General features: G+C 36.0%; 1 protein-coding gene across 3 annotated transcripts in view; it reads left to right on the plus strand.

Moving 5' to 3' along the window:
* Positions 1-21,352, plus strand: part of whd (carnitine O-palmitoyltransferase whd) — a 333,289-nt gene that overhangs the window by 50,647 nt on the left and 261,290 nt on the right. For all 3 annotated transcript variants that reach the window (XM_090381653.1, XM_090381652.1, XM_090381654.1), the window contains one exon: positions 4,368-4,469. In XM_090381653.1, the coding sequence (XP_090237779.1) occupies positions 4,368-4,469 (102 nt within the window). The remainder of the gene's footprint in view (positions 1-4,367; positions 4,470-21,352) is intronic.

The following is a 21,352-nucleotide window of genomic DNA, read 5'->3' on the forward strand; positions in this document are numbered from 1 at the left end:
ATCCTTAGTTCCAGGTATCTTGCAACCATTTTTTGTAGAAATAATTGTCCTAGCCCAGGAAGCCACCCCCCCCCCCTTCTTCCATCATATCTTCAAATTAATTAATTTACCTTATTTTTTGTGGTCAATACAGTAATTTTTACTTGCTATTATAATGGAGAAAATAAAAATAAAAATATTCTTTTTTTATCTTGCCCCTGTTACTTTTATGTGACTTCATTATTTTTTAATTCCTAAGTAATGGTGCAAGAAACTGAAAAGGTCACGAAACCAATTCTGTTATTTGTCTGTGCTCAGTTCAGTTCAGATAGGTTTTATTTGTTACACACACACACACACACACACACACACACACACACACACACACACACACACACACACACACACACACACACACACACACATCCACAATGTTCTCAGAGCCAAATGCTTTGAAGTTTGTTGTTCTACTCTCAGCTTCTTGTGGAGTTTAAGATGATGATAAAAAAGCAGAAGTAGCTGTTTTTATTTGTTTGCATCAACAGTCCTGTCTTTAGAAGGAGCTTCTTGGGAGCATGGTGAATTAATTTTCTAAAAAATAAAATTTTATGATTTTATTCAAAAATTTTTTTTTTTGAAGAATTGTTATTTATAGATGTAAACAAGAAATTTTGTTTGTGATGCCAACACATACTAGGGATGACATTTTGTACTTAAGCATCCATAGTTTTGGAATTCAGTTAGCCCTTTTTTAGCAAGGGCTGTTCAGGTTCTAAGGTGAGAGCATGAAGTATTTTTGCTTTTGAGGCAACTGAGTCCTCAGTCAAGGATCCTCCCCCCCTCCACCTTCAGCTCCACCTTTACAGGATTCATTTTTGATTCCCCCTTTGTGTCAGTTGTTTCCGCAACTCCTGCTCTATAACACCCCCCCCCTTCTTTTTTTCACATCAGCTCTATACTTAGGAGTTTGGCTTGTGACCAGGAACCAGAGTGTGTTATTACTTCCTAGGGATAGTTATGTAAAAACACATAAATTACCAGAAAAATTATTCAATATAATTATCAATAATATTGATAACGCAAGATTTATTAACAATAATTCTCCAGTATTAGTGATTATTCAAGCTTTTGGTAATGGTATTTACCAGGACACATATATAGCAATGGCCTTGCTCTAATGTTATGATTATATATATATATAATCCAACTGTGTGTGTATATATATATATATATATATATATATACAGTTGGACCTCCATGTAACGAAATCGATCGTTCACCTAAAAAAGTTGTTATACTGAAATTTTGTTATAAAGAAATATGACCTTTTTAACAATGGAAAAATATTGTAATTCAACATTCAGTTAAGTGGGAATGTTGAAATACTCTAATTCAACATTCAGAGAAATAAGCGGAAATGAATAAATTTTCTAACATTTTAAAACAATTAATTTATTAATGTCACATATTAAGAAATTACTACTTAAATTACTACTTATGGACACAATATATTAGTACACTTAAGAATTATGTCATAAAATATTTGGTTATTTTTTGTTGTACACTGGATTTTACTGTACATCATTCATAAAAATGTTCACATTTGTTTAAGCACTCAAATATATTTTCTGGCACATTTTCTTCACGCTGAAGGTCTCGACACGAAGTTTCAAATGATGCCAACATTTCATGCTTGGAAGGTTTAATATTGCCTTCGTTGCCCTCATTTTCATCCAAGTCATAGTCGATATTGTCACTAGTTCTTTGAATACTCTTCAAAATGTTGGAGTTACTCGGATATATAACTATGACATTGTTATCAACTCCTATAAAGATTTTTCAAGAACAATTTCTCCACTGATCAAACCTCTTGCTTGGAGTTCTTCCCAAGATTGCTCAAGCAGTTCATTCCTCTCATCATTGTTAATTGGCATTTTTGCAAAACCTGCTTTTGTGAAACAATTCTTAATTGCTATTTCCATTACATCTTAACCCCACACGTTTGCCAACTCTGATATGCACATCTGCAAATCTATAACAGAATTTATAGGTTGGTTGGTTTCTATTCTCACTATAATTTTTTTTTCAGTATGCGCCTTCAGTAGTTGTTTGTGTTATTTAGTTTTTAGGAGCATTAGCAACTAAGGCCATATTGTCTGGGGATATGCGGTGATCATTCCCTGACCTTTCCACATCCTCTGTATTTGGTGGGCAAGGGCTTGAACCCTGGTCTAATCAAGAAGCGTGTGCTATGCACTGCTGCTCTTGCCCACCTGGCTATGGAGGTGCCAGTCCTTCAGTAGTGCATTTTCAAATTCTTGATAATGCCTTGGTCTATTGGCTGCAGTCTGGACGAGATATTCGGAGGGAAGAAAACAAACTTCACACTTGTAAGTTTCGAAATTACCAAGTGAAGGTGGGCAGTTGTCAACAATCAAAGCGATTTTTCTGTTTTCTTTTGTCATCTTTCTATCGAAATTTAAAATCCACTGTTCAAAAAATTTCATTTGCCATTCAAGCTTTTTTGTTGTAGTTGTAGTCCAACTCTAATGACTTTACTCCTTTGAAACATCGGGGTTGTTTACTTTTGCCTGTTACCAAAAGCTTCAGTTTTTCATTACCAACCATATTTGCACCAACCAAGACTGTAAATTTTCTCCTTACTATTTTTACTACTTACACAATTTTCACTTTAAAAGTCAGTGTCTTGTTCAGCAAACATTTAAAAACATTAAAAAAAATTTAAAAACATTGTATATTTGGTTATATAGAACAGATTTCTTTGTATTGTATGAATGGCGAGAATAAAAATGTAGTGTGGGCTTTCTTTCTGAATATTTTGGTCCTAAGCCTATTGTCTTTCTTGTATATTGTTAAATTTAGGAAGTTAATACTGTTGTCTTCCTCTAATTCAAGAGGAATTTAAAATCTGGACACCTGTATATCCACCAATAATCTTTATTTAAAGGGAAACTAATAATGCGTGCTGAAACCTTTAGCCTTTATGACAGCCTCTAGTCTCTGTGAGCACCCTTCACCAATTTTTTTGTAAATGGCCTCCAGTGCTTTCTGCACTGAGCCTTCAAAGTGGTGACCAGTTCAGCTGTTTTTTTTTTTGGACAGTCTCTTCTCACACACACACACACACACACACACACACACACACACACACACACACACACACACACACACACACACACACACACACACACACACACACACAATGATCCAGCTGATCCCAGAGGTTCTCTATTGGATTGAGGTCAGGGCTCTAGGTCGACCAGTCCGACTTTTCAGTACTCATGTTCTCAAACCATTCTGTCACAATGCAAGCATTATGATATGGAGCATTGTCCTACTGATACAAGTATGAACTTTCCCTAATGTGCTGTCACAATGTAGGTAATGCATTATTGTCTGGGATGACTAGGTAGACCTCAGCATTCATGGTTTTGTACAAACCAACCAGTGATCCCAGGAAAAACCATGACATCCCTAGAGCATCACGCTGTCTCTGCTAAACTTGATTATCTCTGGGTATTTGCCACACTTAGGCATGATGCCATATGTGGTACCATATATCATGACTCATCACTCCAAAGCATAGTTTTCTAGTGGTCAATGGTCCAAGAATGGTGGGCCTTACACCAAACTGGATGGTGTCTGGCATTCGATTGGTTGATCTGTGGCTTGTGGATGACTGCACAATTGTGTGATGTTGGACTGGTCAACCATCATCACGCAGTGTCCTGTGTGCTATACTAGAGCTAATGTGTCCAAATTGTCACACTGGAGTGCTACGAAAATGCAACTTGTATTCTGAGCAGACGATTTTTTTCAAGGCTCTCTTGACATGTTCTATCAGCTTCAGAGGTTTTCCAGGACGTTCTGTGTCGGTTTCAGCATCAGTCTGCTTCCATTTATAGATCACATTACCAGTTGTCAACTCTGGGATGTTCAGTGCTATTGAAATGTCATATACAAACCAATTGCTTATGTGTCACCCTATTATCATTCTGAGTGGAAGTCTATTAGCTCTGTCAATACCGCATCCTGCATTCACAGTTGTACTGCTGTATCCTTTGAAGGTGTACAAGCATATTGATAGTTGCCCGACACGTGGTACTGGGTAGGATGTGAGCAACTATCAATGGAATGGTGTCTGAATATTAATGGTAGGGTGGTCTCTCTCTCTCTCTCTCTCTCTCTCTCTCTCTCTCTCTCTCTCTCTCTCTCTCTCTCTCTCTCTGTGTGTGTGTGTGTGTGTGTGTGTGTGTGTGTGTGTGTGTGTGTGTGTGTGTGTGTGTGTGTGTGTGTGTGTGTGTGTGTGTGTGTGTGTGTGTGTGTGTGTGTAAATATATATTTATTTTTATTTTATTTTTTTTTAGTGTCTGCTGCATATCATGGAAAGAAAAACCCCACAGTTGTATAGTTTCCAAGCATCACTACCTCATCTTCCATTACCTTCTTTACATGATACCCTTACACGGGTAAATATAATTTTTCTTATTATATGCATTTCTCTCATATGAGGTGTGGCATTAAAGTTCCTGGACTGCTGCAATAAAAAGAACACAAAGTGAAGGATCTCAAAAATGGTTTTATTTTCATTCAAAGTAATTACCATCTGATTGAATGCATTTATTACGCCATTCTAAAAGTTTCCGAAATGATGATGTTGTTGTTGTTGGTTTTTAGGAGCATTAGCAACTAAGGCCATATTGCTCCGGGGATATGCGGTGGTCATTCCCTGACCTTTCCACATCCTCCCTATTTGGTGGTCATGGGCTCGAACCCTGGTCTAATCAAGAAGCGTGTGCTATGCACTGCAGCTCCTGCCCACCTGGCTACAGAGGCACCTTCTGAAACGAGTCAGGGAAGTCATCCAAAGAGCTGATGTTTAGTTCAGCAGTTATTGGAAAAGAGGACGAGGTCCATTGGTGTTAGATTGGGAAAATGGGTGGATGATTGATCTGTACAGTGCTATGTTCCCCCAAAAATGTCTTCAAAACAAGTGTGGAATGGATGGAGGCATTGTCGCGGCCCAAGAACCAGCAACATTTCTCTTGAAATTTTGGCCTCATCCAGAAAATGCACTTCATTGGCCTTTGAAGCACCTGTACATAGAATGTAGCATTGACTCTTTCCCCTTTAGGTATAAATTCCTCATGAATCACATCCTGTTTGTTGAAACAGGATGTGATTCATGATCAGCATCATTTTGATCCTGGACTTCTGTAAACAAAACCTTTTGGGCCTTGGTGATGATTTTGAAGTTCACTGCATGCTCTGCTGCTTTATCTCTGGATTGTACTGAACCACCCAACACTCATCTCCAGTGACAATACAATCGAGGAAATTAAGATTGTCTTGACAAGTCTGATGAAGTCTTTGCATGACATTCTTCATTGCTTCTGCTCATCTGTGAGGCTGTGCACCATAAGTTTTGCATGGACTTTCATTTCCCTAAATCTTCTTGCAAAAAATTTTATGAATCATCTCCTTTAACCCCAGGGGCTTACATCTGGTGAGTATGGGCTTGGCACACCCAGGGTCCTCAGCTGGATATCATCTCTCTCTCTCTTGCAGGATAATTCCGAATTTTTTTTTTTTTTTTGGCTGGTGCAGCATAAGCCTCAGGCTTCCTTTCACCATATAGCTAATACTAATAATAATAATTATTCATAACCAATTCATCAGCCATTATTCTGAGGGTGAAACAACAATCTCTTGCTAAAATATCCCAAACTTTTGCATCTGTGTTCTCATTTAAAGAGGTTGATGGATGCCCACTTCTGGGGTCATTGTGAACATCCTCATGTTCATCTTAAACCGCTTGTACCAGTTAGTGCAATTGCATCATTTCTGTACGTAGCCAACTACTTAAGTAGTTATGAATTGGCATCATTAAGTATATCTCATATTGTGAATACCTTCACAACGAGTTGCCATGATATTGCACTACCTCAAATAAATAATGCTTCACCATAGAAGAAGACTATTATTACTTATTCTCAGTGGATACCGTCACCCATATGGCACCGTTTCGGAACTTATTGGCTTCTAATCAGTGGACAGGCAGGTACCCTGGTGTTGCAATGATGACAACCCAATATGACATATACTTAATGATACCAATTCATAACTACTTAAGTAGTTGGCTATGTACAGAAATGATGCAGTTGCACTAACTTGCATGTCAGTTAACTCCCTATGTAACCCGAGGCTTTAGCCCTAAACTATTCTGCAGTCTAAATTACACCACACCATCAAGCATCTCTCATATTTTGGAGTTATACTGCACAACTGGGTTGTCATCATTGCAACACCAGGGTACCTGCCCACCCACTGATGAGGAGCCAATAAGCTCTGAAATTGTGCCGTATGGGTGATGGTAGCTGCTGAGAAAAAGTAATAATAGTCTTCTCCTATGGTGAAGCATTACTTATTCAAGGTAGTGCAATATCATGGCAACTCATTGTGAAGGTATTCATAATATGAGATATAGTGAATGATGCCAATTCATAACCACTTAAGTAATTGTCTACGTACAGAAATGATGCAATTGCACCAACTTATATGTCAGTTAACTCCCTACATAACCTGAGGCCTTAGCCCTAAACTATTCTACCACTTGTACCATTCAAACATAAAATTCTAGTACAACTTATCATTTTGTTACCATAAACAGTTTTTAACATATATTTTTCTCTTTCACAATTTCCTAGTTTAAAGCAAATAGAGCAATGAATGATATTCATTGATTTCTCTGTCGCAAAATAATGACATGGAGCATTAATGCTACTAATGAAACTGGTTGTTACTTGCAACCTTTGTGGCCTACTGGACTATCTCTGTACCATCCATCTGTTGGAGGAAGTCTGAACTTTAACATAACCACTTCTATTTATTTTCAAGCCCATCAGACATAACCACAACTGTACCAGTCCGGGAATTTTATTGTCACATCTCTTATATATATATGCTTCTTTTATTTTTAAGATATTTTGTTTTATTGTTTTCAAGTTAAATATTATGTTTTATGTTTATGACTCTTGATATTTTAAGGAGTCCTTATGTGCTGTAATGTAATAACTAGATCGTATGTATAGCTTAGCTTAATTTTCAGCACTCACCTCTGAGGTGAGTGCTGAAAATTAAGCTAAGCTATACATACGATCTAGTTTTATGTTTATTTAACTGGATGCAATTATTTACTTATATAGGAGATTTGGAATTAGTGTTAGAAAATATATATTTGCAAAGATAAGTACTTCTCATTTCTGCATTTTATATTATATGAATGAAAATATTATAATTAAATGAATTTTAGAAGCATGGAAGAGGATTCATTATAATTAAATGAATTCATTTAAGAGGATTCATTATAATTAAATGAATTTTAGAAGCATGGAAGCATTATTTTTAAGTAATAATATCTGAATTACAGAAGTAGGTAATGTTTTGGATGCTGGAATTATGTTGTAAGATATGAAGAGCTTAATTTTAACATAATATTAGGAATGGAAGTTTTTTATTGTTTCTATTATAATATATTGTTAATTTAAATAGAAGTCATTATCATATTATGACCTCCTGATGTGCGATGCTCCTATTTACATGTCACATTACCATTATAATTTCTGTCATGTTATCACCTATCCTGTGATTCCTGTGATGAGTTCTATTGAAATTTATGTAATATTCATATTTTTATTGCAATAAAGATTTCTTATTCTCAGAGCACATAAATTCTGGTGACAGTCCTGAGAACCAAGGCCATTTTGTGAAAGCATCTCCAGTTATGGTGTTATGTTGTAAATGATTTATTGTTATTAATTATAATATACAAGAGTTGTTCATTTAATACCTTTGGTAGTGACTTAAAATTCATTTTATGCTCTATAGGATGTGTTTTTGTTTTTAAAAGAATACAATTTTCACATTTTTGTGCATATAAAATTTTTTATTAGCAATATCTAATCTATATAATAATTTGCTTATGTCCCTCCATCCCCACTCTCCAGAACACTCTTTGAACTTGAATAACTCAAAGACTAAAGATTTTGACCTTATTCTTTCTGCAATAGGCTTTATTTAGGACTAAAATTGAGAAAAAAAATTGCGTGTGTACTACCCTGTATGCACGAAAGATGTTTTTTGTGTAAGCATCTTTGACGACACCTACTAAATTTCGAACAGCTAGAACTGAAATCATGAATGATGTAATTTATGTTCACGCCTGCTACTTACTCTACCGAATCAATGTTAATGATAAATAGGATACACGCCTGCTGCTTACTCTACCGCATCAACATTTGGAAGAGGTTAGGCCCATAGCCCAATTACCCATTTGATTGTAGCCATTTGTTGAATAGTATGATTGCAACAATACAAGTATTTGTATTGTTATAATCATACTATCATGTTCGATCATGTTACTCTGTCATGCTTTGTTGCAAATTACACATGCAGCGCTAACGATATCTGCAAGAAATGACAGTATTCATGCATAATATGCTAACAAAGCTGACTTGGCTCAGGATCTCAACGAGTACAAGCACGAGATGGTAATGCTGCACATTCCATTTTGCAATGAGGAAACAGATACGGTCAGAGATGAAATATGTCAAGATCTACGACGACAATGAAGAGCTCATACTAGATCGTAAATTGTATGAATCGGACTTGGACATTCACAAAGTGATTGAAATATGTAAGACGATGTGTCAAGACCAGGGGCGGCTCGTTGGTAGGCACTGCGGAACTGCAGCCCCCCCCACCCCATCTTTTTAAATTTAAATATGCAGTCAACAGAGTTATATGAAAATTTGTGAAAAAAATGCAACACAATGAATATTTTTATTAACAGCTCCCACATAGTATACTCATCCTCTATTTCCAATAATGAAAAAAAAAATAAAATAAAAAAAAATAAAAAAATAATTAAAAAAATAATTGCTTTATAATTACAAGTATTAATTACATAAATTAATTGCAATAATTACAAAACAAGTATTAATTACATAAATTACAACAATTACAAAACGCATTAATTACATAAATACTAAATAATTACAAGCATTAAATAGAGCTTGGGCCATCCAGGCCCAACCATAGTCTAAGGCCTTTGGTTTATGGAAGACAACTATTTCCAATAATCATTTCAATAACAAATGAATAAAAACACGAAATTGTTTTCAACTTCGATGTTTAACCGTAGGCGGACACAGTTATTGTGGAACTGTGTGCTACACAGTTTGACATTTTGCTCCCAGTGATTGAGTCAATGCCTGGTCGAGGAAGAGGTAAGGGAGACTACTGAGGCATATCCCATGACTGAAAGGGAAAAACTTCTGATGAAATTACAAGTTTTATATAGCAGATACGATCTACATAATTATTGCAAATTAATTGACTTGCTGAAATTTATCTCAGAAAATAATCTAGCCAAAGTTTTTGGTGAACTTACAAAACTCATAAAAATTCTTTTGACCATTCCGACGACTACTTCAGAGCCTGAATGCTGCCATTCGACATTAAAAAGAATAAAAACATTTTTAAGGAGCACTATGAATCAAGAAAGGTTAAATGCTCAAGCAATGCTTTCAACAGAGAAAAGCTTGGTCAACAGTGACCAAACTTGAATGAAAAAGTTATTAATCTATTTTCAACAAATAAAAACCAAAGAATGGATTTTATTTTTAAGTAAAATTTCAAGATTACCCAAGCCTGTTAATGGTTTGTGCCCAGTTAATGTTTTCTAGTATTTTTAACTTGCTAATTATTATTGCTATCTATGTCTACATGTCTTATAACCAAGGCAATTTAATGTAACTTTAAGAAGCAGCACCCCTATACATCAGAGTCACAAGCCGCCACTGGTCAGGACAACACTGATGTTGACCCTGGTGAAGCATGTGGTAATGACCTGCATAACCTAGTAATGTGACTGCGAGAAAAAGACCCCACCCTTTTGAAACTTTTACAATCATCCAAACAGCGAGATAAATGAGAACTAAAGCTCGCCACACTCAACCGACTCGGTGCAATTGCAAAGAAACGCAAAAACTTGATGACCAATGAGGACTTCTGCAACTTAATGAGAATGGCCAATAACAAGCAAAAGATTTTACTCGTACATGTAATTTGGAGTCTGTTATCTCCCAATTGCGAACCGATTCAAATATTCTTGACCAGCCCAGCTGATTGCAGAAAAACATTTATTATTTGCCTCTTGATGGATATATACAACCACTTCAATAATACAGATGGGTACTGTAACACCTACATTACATGTGCATCAACTGGTAATGCTGAAGTGCATGTAATGTAATGATCTTGGATGTGCTCAGAGCTGGCATAAACCAGCTCTGAGCACATCCAAGATCACTGCCTTCAAGATATCTGTTTCTCTGGTTACCAAAAGGTTTCTGCCATGGTTAGCCCAAAGCCACCTAAGTGGTATGCCCCGAATCATAAATGTTTTTCCGCAGCCAGCTGGTTTATGCCTGCTCTGAGCACATCCAAGATCACTTCCCATGATCCTTTGCACAATCTCCTCTCCTGACTCCATTCTTTTTGCCTTTCCCACATATTTTCCACAGCCAGCTAGTTCATGCCAGCCCTGAGCACATCCAAGATCACCTTCCATGATCCTTTGGGAGGTGATCTTGGATTTTACTTTACTGTAATTTTGCAAGATATCCATTTCTCCGGTAACCAAAAGGTTTCTGCCACAGGTGGCAATGGTTAGCCCAAAGCTACCTAAGTGGTATGCCCGTTAAAAGTTTTTTAAATGATCGTAAATGTTTTTCCGCCACCAGCTGGTTTATGCCAGATCTGAGCACATATAACATCACCTCCTATGATCCTTTGCCTGATCTCCTCATCTGACTCCATTTTTCTTTGTTATGAAACGGAAATGACGTCATTTTTGCGTCGCAAAATCATGACAAATTGATTTTACTACCGTCTGAAATTTAGTAGGTGAGCTGCAAGATCATCTCCCATGATCTTTTGCGTTATCTCCTCTCCCGACTCCGTTTTTCTTTGTTATGAAATGGAAATGATGTCATTTGACCTCATTTCTGCATTGCAAAATTGTGACAAAATGAGTTTGCTACCATCCGAAATTTAGGTGCAGCCGAAGATGTTTACACATAAAAAAAAAAAAAACAAATTATATATATATATATATATATCCAAATATTTTCTGACTAATTTTCAAATCCCAAGAATTAATTTCACTCCCAGTGAATTCCGTTTTTACCTGAGTTTGTCTCACTAAAATCTTAGCTAGAAGCGAAGGCAGCCAAGGGAAAGGTTGTGTAATTACTTTGATATTAATCTTTACTTCTCTGAAACATTTTGGTGAAATATTTGCCATGGGTATTCTAGTTCTAGAATAATGTTCTGATCAGATATCAAAATGAAGGTTTAATACTTTCTTTTAGCATGGTAAAACTTGGAACAATCTTTTAGATGCAGAGGAATGCCTCACACTTCTTACATTACCAGATTGTATTTCTCTCCTTCTTGGATGCAGGCACACTGTTTAGAAATTCCTTGCAGTTGCTGTAATATGTGAAGGAAAGTGCCTTTCTGTGAGATAAGGCAGTCCTCCTTTGATTTTCTTCCCCCCAAAAAAGGTCTTTATTCCACTGTGTGCATATCTGACAATCTATGGACTACCTTGTACCAAAATTCTAGGAAGGATTCCTCTTGTCCACAGCCTTTTTCATACACAATGTTTGCATTTGCTATTAAGATTTCATCACATGATAGAAAAGTTTCCTGTACCATCTAACACTTTTTCTGAGGTACTTGTATGATTTGAATTTTTGGTCCACCACGTCTTCCCCACCATGTTGGCATTGTATTCAGTTATAACATCTGGCTTCATATTACTTCTTTTGTCTTTTTGTTAATTTTTCCAATTTACTCATTGTTCCTCTGTGGATTGTAGACAGGTAACAGAGACATCCTATTATCATGCCAATTTTGTTCATGAGTCATGTGATGTGTAGCAAAGATCAATTTTTTTCATTTAATAGACACCAGTTCTTTTGGCATTTCCTTTTTTCTTGCAAATTCACAGTACTACAAGCTACTTATCCATATTGTTGTTGCAACTCCTGAAATAATGTAGGACTAATGAAGCACTTTTCCCTGAAAAAAATGTAGTACTTATCTATTAGTCTGGACAAAAAATGTATTTTGTAGCTAGTGCATGGCTCAACTTTAGTAGAACAACTCCCACCTTCTTTAGTCCAGTATATACAAAAAAAAAAAAAAAAAACCCTCATGCTTAATTTATGTTAGCTTCACAAGTAAAATATACTTTCAGGCCAAACTTGGCCCACTTCTGTGGAATATATTGCTTCATTATAAGTTTTATTTTGAAGATTATAAGGCTTTCATCAACAGAAATTTTCTGCCTCTGGCATTAAAGTTTTTCCTGAATGAAGTGTATAACAATTCCATGAGTGGCCGATTCTTCTCAGACACTGATTGCTTTTGACATTGTTATTGTCAAAATGTAGTTATTGAAGCAGTGACCTTTGCAGAAATATGGTTTCATGGAATATTTAGGGTATGAAGTATATAGTCCCTTATCCACTATAGCTTCCTTCAACTCAGGCTTGTGGATTATATGTATTAACAAAATGAGAGTAATAAAGTCTTAAACACTGATCTCACTACTCAGTTCAATTCTTTCACAATCTTATTTTTACATTTTAATTAGTGGAGATACAGCATTGTAAGGACATTTCTTTGCATATTTATTTGTTTCAGTGATAGTACAGTTTACTGTATTGGGTATTCTTCATTAGAAAATAATAATATCTGAATATTTCTATCACAAAAAAATATGTCTTACACATGTTTGTGTCCATTTCAGTACTGCTCCATTTGTCTGCTGAAAATGCTGATTGGTAGTTGTATTACTTTCATTTGCATAGCTGCCAACCCTTTGGATTTATGACAAGCTATCTTTTTTATTTAGTTTGACCCATCGCTAATTCACTGTCATAATATAGTTGGTGACAAAGAGATTTTCCATCTTTTTGCAAAAACTCAGTATTTCTCACCCTTTTCTCAATATTTCTCAAAAATAAAACTACTCTAAAATTGGATTTTTTTTTTCAATTTTGCAAATTTCTGCTTATTTTTGTTAATGAATGGGCCATCAGGCTTGCTGTGGTTTTGTATTACATTGCAAAATTTCTATTTTGCAATGTAATTTCTACATTGCAGAATAGAAATGCATGATAATTGCATTGTTTTGTGCACCAATTTTATACGATTTGTGTAGTGTGAAGTTTATTAACAATGCCTCTCAGTAAACTACCAAAGAAATGTGATGTAAAATCTGAAAACGGTTGTGACAAAATAAACTTCTGAAAAAATCTTTTGACAGATGTGCAAGATTTTCCCTGTAATGTAAAATCTGAAAAAGGTAGCAGTTTGCCTTGTGTACTGTATGTAGAAGTGATTTTTCAATTTGATGCAGTGGTGGGAAATGTGGTGTATTCAAACATTTGAAACAAGTAATAACAACAGTGCTTACTTGTTTGCAGTACTTTCTGTGCACTGCATAGTATGCAATATACATACAAAGAAAAACCAAAATAAATGTTACATTTTATGGTGCCAAATGTTTATTTTCATTGTTTTTTATAGAACAGTCTTTTTCTGAGTTGTGTTATACAGGTGTGTTATTTAGAATTTTTCCCGTTAGCAAAATAGAAAAAAAAAACACGGTTGTGGAAGAACTAAAGCACAGGTATTAGTGTTAGTAGTGGTAAATGATACAAGAAAGCAAGTCAGAAAGCAAGAAAGCATATCAGTCAAAAAAAAAAAAAAAAAAAAACACAACTTCCCATTTCACCAATCTATCCCCTCCAATGGTTTGTCTAGTTCTTTCTTGAATTTATTAAAGCTGTCCACTTGAACAACATCAGATAGAAGTTTGTTCCAGCAATTATTCACCTGCTGTCTAAAGGCAAACATCTGTTCTGCAACCATCCTGTCTCAATTTCAATTTATGCCCCCTCATGTGTGTAGTCTGAGCAAGAGGGAAAATCCCATCAGCATTGGGCATGCTCAATCCATTCAAAGCCTTAAACATCTCAATCTATTCACATCACAGGTGCCTAATCTCCAGAAGCTGCAATCTGCAAAACTAAGCCTTTCTTTGTAAGAGCACCCATTTTTTCCCTTCACCTATCTCATTGCCCCTCTCTGTACCTGCTCCAGCAGCTCTACATCTTTCCTTAAATGAGGCTGCCATACCTTTATACAGTATTAAAGATGTGGCCTGACCATTCCCTTGTACAATGGAATAATCACCTCCTTATCTCTGCTAGAAAAATTCCTGTATATCATTGACAAAACCCCATCTGCTGTCCTGGCAGCCTGTCTCTACTGCCCAGAGAATTTCATATCTGACTGCACAGGACTTTTTTCATTTTCCACTGGCCTGAGTGTAGTGCCACACAGTTGGATTACTGCTACCCATGTGCAATACTTTTCATTTGTCAATGATAAACCTCAATTGCTATTTCTCAGCCCAACTGCTTAATTTTTTTAAACATCTTGTTGCAGTAACATATCGTTATTACTGTCATTAGCCACCCAGCTGACTTTCGTATCCTTTGCAAACTTAGACATTAAGCCTGATATACCTTCATCAACATCATTGATAAATATAGAAAACAACAATGGGCCCAGCACCGAACTGTGTGGACTCCACTGAAAACATTATTCCATGAAGAGCATTGTCCTGATATCAGCTTTGTCTTATCCCACTCAACTGTTCCTTTATCCATAGCAATAACTTGCCCTTAATGCCACACTGCTCCAATTTGTACAGCAGTCTATTATGCGTAACACTATCAAAAGCTTTCCTGAAATCCAAATATATTATATTAAAATTATTTTTTCCATTCATTTCCTTTATTACTTCATTATAGTATCCAATCAGATGGGTCAGGCAAGATTTCTACTTGACAAACCCATGCTGTGCCTAACGTATAACTGTAGTCCTCTCTAGATAGTCTTGCATTACTTCTTTAACCAGTGATTCCATTATTTTCCTTTAAACAGAAGTTAATCTAACAGGTCTGTAATTACTCGTCATCCTTTGATCCCCTTTCTGAATTGGGGATACATTTGCACTTCTCCAAGCTGTGGGAACTTCCCCTGAATCTGAAAATGCTCTCATAATTATGGCTAAGGATTTGCAATAAGATTTGATCTCTGTACAGTTGTTTGTTGTGTTCATCAGAGTCATTAGGCCTATAATTCACTTCTACTCTCATGTTTGCTTTCCCAGTGCTGAAATCACACCAAATTGAGTCAACATTGCACTGTCTACTCTTGTCAACTGGATGCAACACCTTAGATTTTGTTTTTTTAACTGACAGCATAACCCCTCCTCCCTTCCTATCCTGTCTATCTTTTCTGTATACATTGTACTCCCCAAATCCAAATCTGCGTTCCTTATATCTATGGGACACCATGTCTGTTATATTCCAACAATAACACTTCAAATTCACCAAATTGATTTACTATACTAATAGCATAGATGTGCATTCAAGTATAAATTAACCTGTTCTTAGTGGTCAAGAATTTTATCCCCATTTTACTCATAGTTACTCTTACACATCCTATGTATTTACTTGTTTCATGATAACTCTCAGCAGTTCTTGAAATCACCAGCACCTTGCTCTTCAGGCTGCTGCTCATATCAGTAGAAGCAGTGCAAGAATCACTTTCACCTCTGCTTGTGGCTACTGTTAATCTATTAGTCAGTGAATCCCCCCAAGCTAGCAGTTTTCTGACCCACCAACACTGCCTCGATAGGATCAGTAAATATTCTTTCTCTATATATTTAAGTGTATACCATCCCTGTAGAAGCAGTCGCTCATGTTAACCAGCATAGACCACACTGATAAAAATTCTACCCCCTGAACCTTGCACAATCTCTCCAGGGCAAAGTTGATTGACAAGGCGCTCATCATATACTGCCTTCTGTCGTGTCTGGGCAGAACTGTAGTCTCTTTCAAACCTTTATAACCCCCCTAACTTGTGATTTTTTTTCCACATTGACCTGTACTTGTTAAGTAAGTCTGCATGTCTCCTAATCTTAATGTCAGTAGCACCAATATCACCTTTTGTGACCTTAAAAGATATCTGCTCTACAACGCCATGAACTTTTGCCCCTGGCAGACATACCCTGGTCATATTCTACTTATGCAGAACTGGAATTTGGGGAGTACAGTGTGTACAGAAAGAATAGATAGCATAGGAAGGGAGGAAGTGTTGTGCTGTTAATTAAGAAAAACATAAAATCAAAAGAAGTGAACCCAGTTGATATAGATGAACAGTGCACTGTTGAGTCAGTTTGGTGTGACATAAGCACTGCGAAAGCAAAAATAAGAGTAGTAGTGTGTTATAGGCCTAATGACTCGAATGAGTACAACGAACAATTGTACAGAGAAATAGTGGGCTAGTAAATCAGAATGTCTTATAATGGAGGATTTTAACTTCCCAGATATTGATTGGAACTTGTGGGTTGGTCACTCACACACTAGTAAGACTTTTGTGGATTTATTGGATAATTGTTTTCTGCAGCAGCATGTTCAAGAGGCAACCAGAGAGAGAGAGAGAGAGTAATACTCTTGATCTGGTTATCAGCAGTGATCATTCATGTATTAAGAATTTGCAGATAAAGAAACCATTATTAGGTGGCAGTGATCACAGTGTACTGATGTGGTATTTACTTAAAGATATAATTACCATCAGAGGTAAAGGAAGGGATTTTTGCTTCTGTAAAGGTGACTACAGTGGTCTCAGACAGTTTTTAAATTCTGTACAGTGGGACCAACTGATGATGTTACCAACAGCAAATTCTAATTAGTAAGCATTCAAGGAATTAATAGGGAAGCTACTAAAAGTTTCATACCTATTAAGAAATATTGTTCAATGTTTAGGCCTAAATGGTTATCAAATGAACTAATGAGACTCGTAACAGAGAAGAAAAATGCAAGGGATATATATAAAGTGACTCAGAAGCCTATGGCAGATATAAACTTGTCTGTAATCAGGTCACAAAGGAGGTTAGGCAGGCGAAGACAGATTACGAGAAATCCTTGGCAAAAGATGCTAAGAAAAACAGCAAGGATTTCTTTACTTATATAAACTCTAAAAGGAAGGGGAGGAATATGATTGGTCCACTTGACATTGATGGTTCGACTGTTGATGATCCTGCTCAGATAGCAAACAAACTGAATGAGTATTTTGCATCTACATTCACTCATGAGGAATTATTAAGGTTTGAAAATGGCAGAAGGTTATCAAATTGTAGCAGGGTACTTAATGATTTTGTAATAACTGAGAGCAAAGTGGAGGAGAAATTGTTGAAGTTAAACATAAGAAAGCACCTGGGGTGGATGGATCTATCCAGTTATATTAAAGGAGGTGGGAAAGCAACTAAGCAAACCCTTAGCCATAATTATGAGAGCATCCTTGGACTCGGGGGAGGTCCCCATGGACTGGAGATATGCAAATGTATCCCCAATTCACACAGAGGGATCGAAGGGTCACACGAGTAATTACAGATCAGTTAGTTTAACTTCTCTTCTGGGTAAAGTAATGGAGTCACTGGTTAAAGATGCATTGCAGGATCATCTGGACACAACTGCAGCAATAATTCAAACACAGCATGGGTTTGTTAAGGGAAAGTCTTGTCTGACAAATTTGATTGGTTATTATGATGTGGTTACAAAGGAACTAGATGCAAAAATTAATTTTGATATCATATATTTGGATTTCAGGAAAGCTTTTGACACTGTTGCGCATGGAAGACAATTGTACAAATTGGAGCAGAATGGTATTAAGGGTAAGTTGCTACAATGTATAAAAGGATGGTTAAGTGGGAGAAGACAGAGGGTGGTAATCAATGGGTGCTGCTCTTCGTGGACTAATGTTATTAGTGGAGTCCCACAGGGTTCAGTGTTGGGTCCATTGCTGTTTTGTATATTTATCAATGATATTGATGAAGGTATATCAGGCTTAGTGTCGAAGTTTGCAGATGATACAAAGGTTGGCAGGGTTGTTAATGACAGTAATGGCAGTGTGCTACTGCAACAGGATCTAGATAATTTGGGCAGATGGGCTAAGAAGTGGCAACTGAAGTTTAACCTTGACAAATGCAAAGTACTGCATATGGGTAGAAGTAACCCGAGAGAAAAGTACCAACTGTGTGGTACTACACTTAAGGTGGTAGAAAATGAAAAAGACCTGGGAGTAATTGTGCAGTCAGATATGAAGTTTTCTGAGCAATGCAGACAGGCTGCCATGGCGGGTTTTGTCAATGATATATAGGAATTTTGCTAGCAGGGAAAAGGAGGTGATTGTCCCTCTGTATAAGGCAATGGTCAGGCCAAGCCTTGAGTACTGCGTACAGGTCTGGAGGAAGGATGTAGATTTGCTTGAGCTTGTACAGAGAAGGGCAACAAGATTGGTGAGGGGAATGAAGGGATACTCTTACCAAGAGAGGCTTAAATTCTGCAAATTGCAGTGGCTGGAGACTAGGCACCTGCACGGTGATCTGAATGAAGTGTATAAGGCCTTGAATGGATTGAGTACGCTGAATTCTGATGGGATCCTTCCACTTGTTCAGATTATGAATCTAAGGGGGCATAAACTCAAATTAAGAAAAGTCAGATGTAGAATAGATGTGCAGAAATGTGCCTTTAGCCAGCGGGTGGTTAATTGCTGGAACAAACTTGTATCTGTCGTTGTGGAAATTGATAGGTTAAATAAATTTAAGGAGGAACTGTACAGGCATTTGGAGGGAATGGTGTGATTTTTTTTTTTTTTTTTTTTCTGGCTGATGCTGCATAAGCTCATACACTTGCTTTCTTGCATCACATGCCACTACTACTACTACTATCTTTTTTGCAAAATATATTTACCGTTTTCCTGACAATAGTCATCCACAATAACTGGCTCCTGCGGGACCAGTGCATTCTGCCCTGAAGGTTGCCGCTGTGTTGCTTGATGCACAAGAGTGAGCTCTGGTGTTGAGTTGGGCAGTTGAGATCTTGATGGGTGCCCGTTTTAATTCCTCCAAGTGCATAACTCTACTCTTCAAACTCTCATAGATTCCCATTAGAACACTGAGTTGGTGCCTAATTTCTTGACACAATCTCTGCACCTAGGACACACAAAGACATCCTCCTTGACTAGATCATGTCCTGTTCCAGTAAGTCCACAAACATTTCACAAGTTGCACATTTTTTTAGACTGTGATGCATTGGTGAATTGCCTCCTTCAGTTCTTCCATGAGGCACAGCACTTAAGCTACTTTGTGCCCGTTGCTTTGCTGCTCTAGTATGGGGCATGATTTCTGTTAAAATACAATGTAATTGATTAATTGATGATACTACACTAAGCTTAACAGATTCCTAAATGCTGTGATACTTATCACACTATCTAGTTTTACGTTATACCTTACACTATAATGTTGGAGATATACATTGTACTATACCACAACAATCACAATGTTAAGTTAGGTATATCCTTGGCTGAACACAAAAAAGATATTGTATTTTTGTTTATGTATTAGGCTGTACTGTTATTCTTGAAAGTTATGATTTATTTATAATATATAAGAACATTATTCTATTAACTCCACCCTATGCGATTGGAATTTTAGAGCTATGTACAGTATTTACCACAATTAAAAAATTAGAATTTCCCTTCCACTCACCTATAATACTATAACAGTGGTTTCAAGTTTTGAATGATACAAAGGTTTTACATATATTAAGCAGTAACCTACAAAATCTCTATAACTAAATTCAAAATAAACTAAGGAGTATGACTAGGACTATAAAGCTACTTATAGAATATGATTTAATATGACAATTAGATCAATAAAATGGCAAACATTTATAAAAAATTTGTTTCCTGGAGTTGAAAATTTTTCAACTGGCATGTGGATACTCTGTGTTCCTCCTGTTTTCTTAACGTATTACATTGCTTATTGCATGTAACTTTCTTTTTAATATTTTAAAAAATAAAATTTTTAAAACATGCTGTGTCTTACACCTTTTATTTCCAATAAAGATTAATTCTGCTGGGAAAAAAGAAGAAAAAAAAAAGGTTTTTAAACATAAAATAGAAGCATCAGTTTCTTGGTTTATTTTATTTTCCAATTTAATTTTGGTGCACAAAATTTTAAACATGCACATGTGCATATTTTTTTTGCTTATTATTTATTTGATACTGTTAGTTACTTCTGTTTTCAGGTTTATTTCAAAGTTTTATTTCAAATTAGCACCCTTTACTGGTCTACAAATCACACTTCACAGCGTAAAAAATTTGAAATAATGTATGTTGCTTCCCACAGAGTAGCTGCCATTTGGAGAGAATGTTTGGTTCCTGTTATTGTCTTTACTCTGAGAAAACAGTAATAAATCTTTTAAAATAACTAGATTAAGAGGCAGATGTTTATTGAACTAGTAGGAGAAGAAAGTTTATTGAACTAGTGGGAGAAGAAAAACAAGTAACCTGAAACTTTAGGCAAACACATCTTTGGCATTTGTCTGATACCATGGCACCCTTCATGCAAAATCCAAGTCCCAAATATGGTGGTGGGACACCTGATAGGTTCTCCCATGCAATTTCTATAAGAAAATCACTTCAGATACTATTGCAGTAAATGTTTGTCTATATTTAGGAAGGTATATTTTAAATTTTTAATCATTGATTAATGGTTAACATAATTTTAAGGGCTCCTGTCAGGTGTTCTACCCCTATTATTTGCTTAAATATTGATAGGATATATTGTATGAATAAAACTTTTAAGAAATAATAATTGATATTTAGAAACGACACTGAACATAGCCTTCTAAAAAAATATTCTAAAAACTTACTTAAAGCTGAGTTGAATTTGCCCACAAAGTTGCATATAACCTGATAGGTAGCTTATTATTTGTAGACCAGTGTGTGACTTTCTGCCCAATTTGGCTACACTGTCTTGACTTACATAAAATTTGCCCTTCAGTAAAATTTGTCCACATCTCTTGTGATTTTTTAAGATTTTCCTATTTAACTGTTCCTTTCATGTGAAATTATAAACATTTTATTGGTAGTAACAAATTTTGATTTTAACATAATTCATAAAAGTTCATTTTCTTTGTAATGCAGTTGTTATGATATAAAATTGAAAAACCTGTACTACAAATTGTTTAATGCATTATAAAAAAAAAAACTGATAACAGTGAAATTATCTTACATTATTCAGTAAATATTTGACAGAGCTTTTTTATGGATTTTTGGATACAATTTCAGACTC

Source organism: Mastigoproctus giganteus, chromosome 9, assembly GCF_048544385.1.
Source record: "Mastigoproctus giganteus isolate SK-2022 chromosome 9, ASM4854438v1, whole genome shotgun sequence".
Lineage (NCBI taxonomy): Eukaryota > Metazoa > Arthropoda > Arachnida > Uropygi > Thelyphonidae > Mastigoproctus > Mastigoproctus giganteus.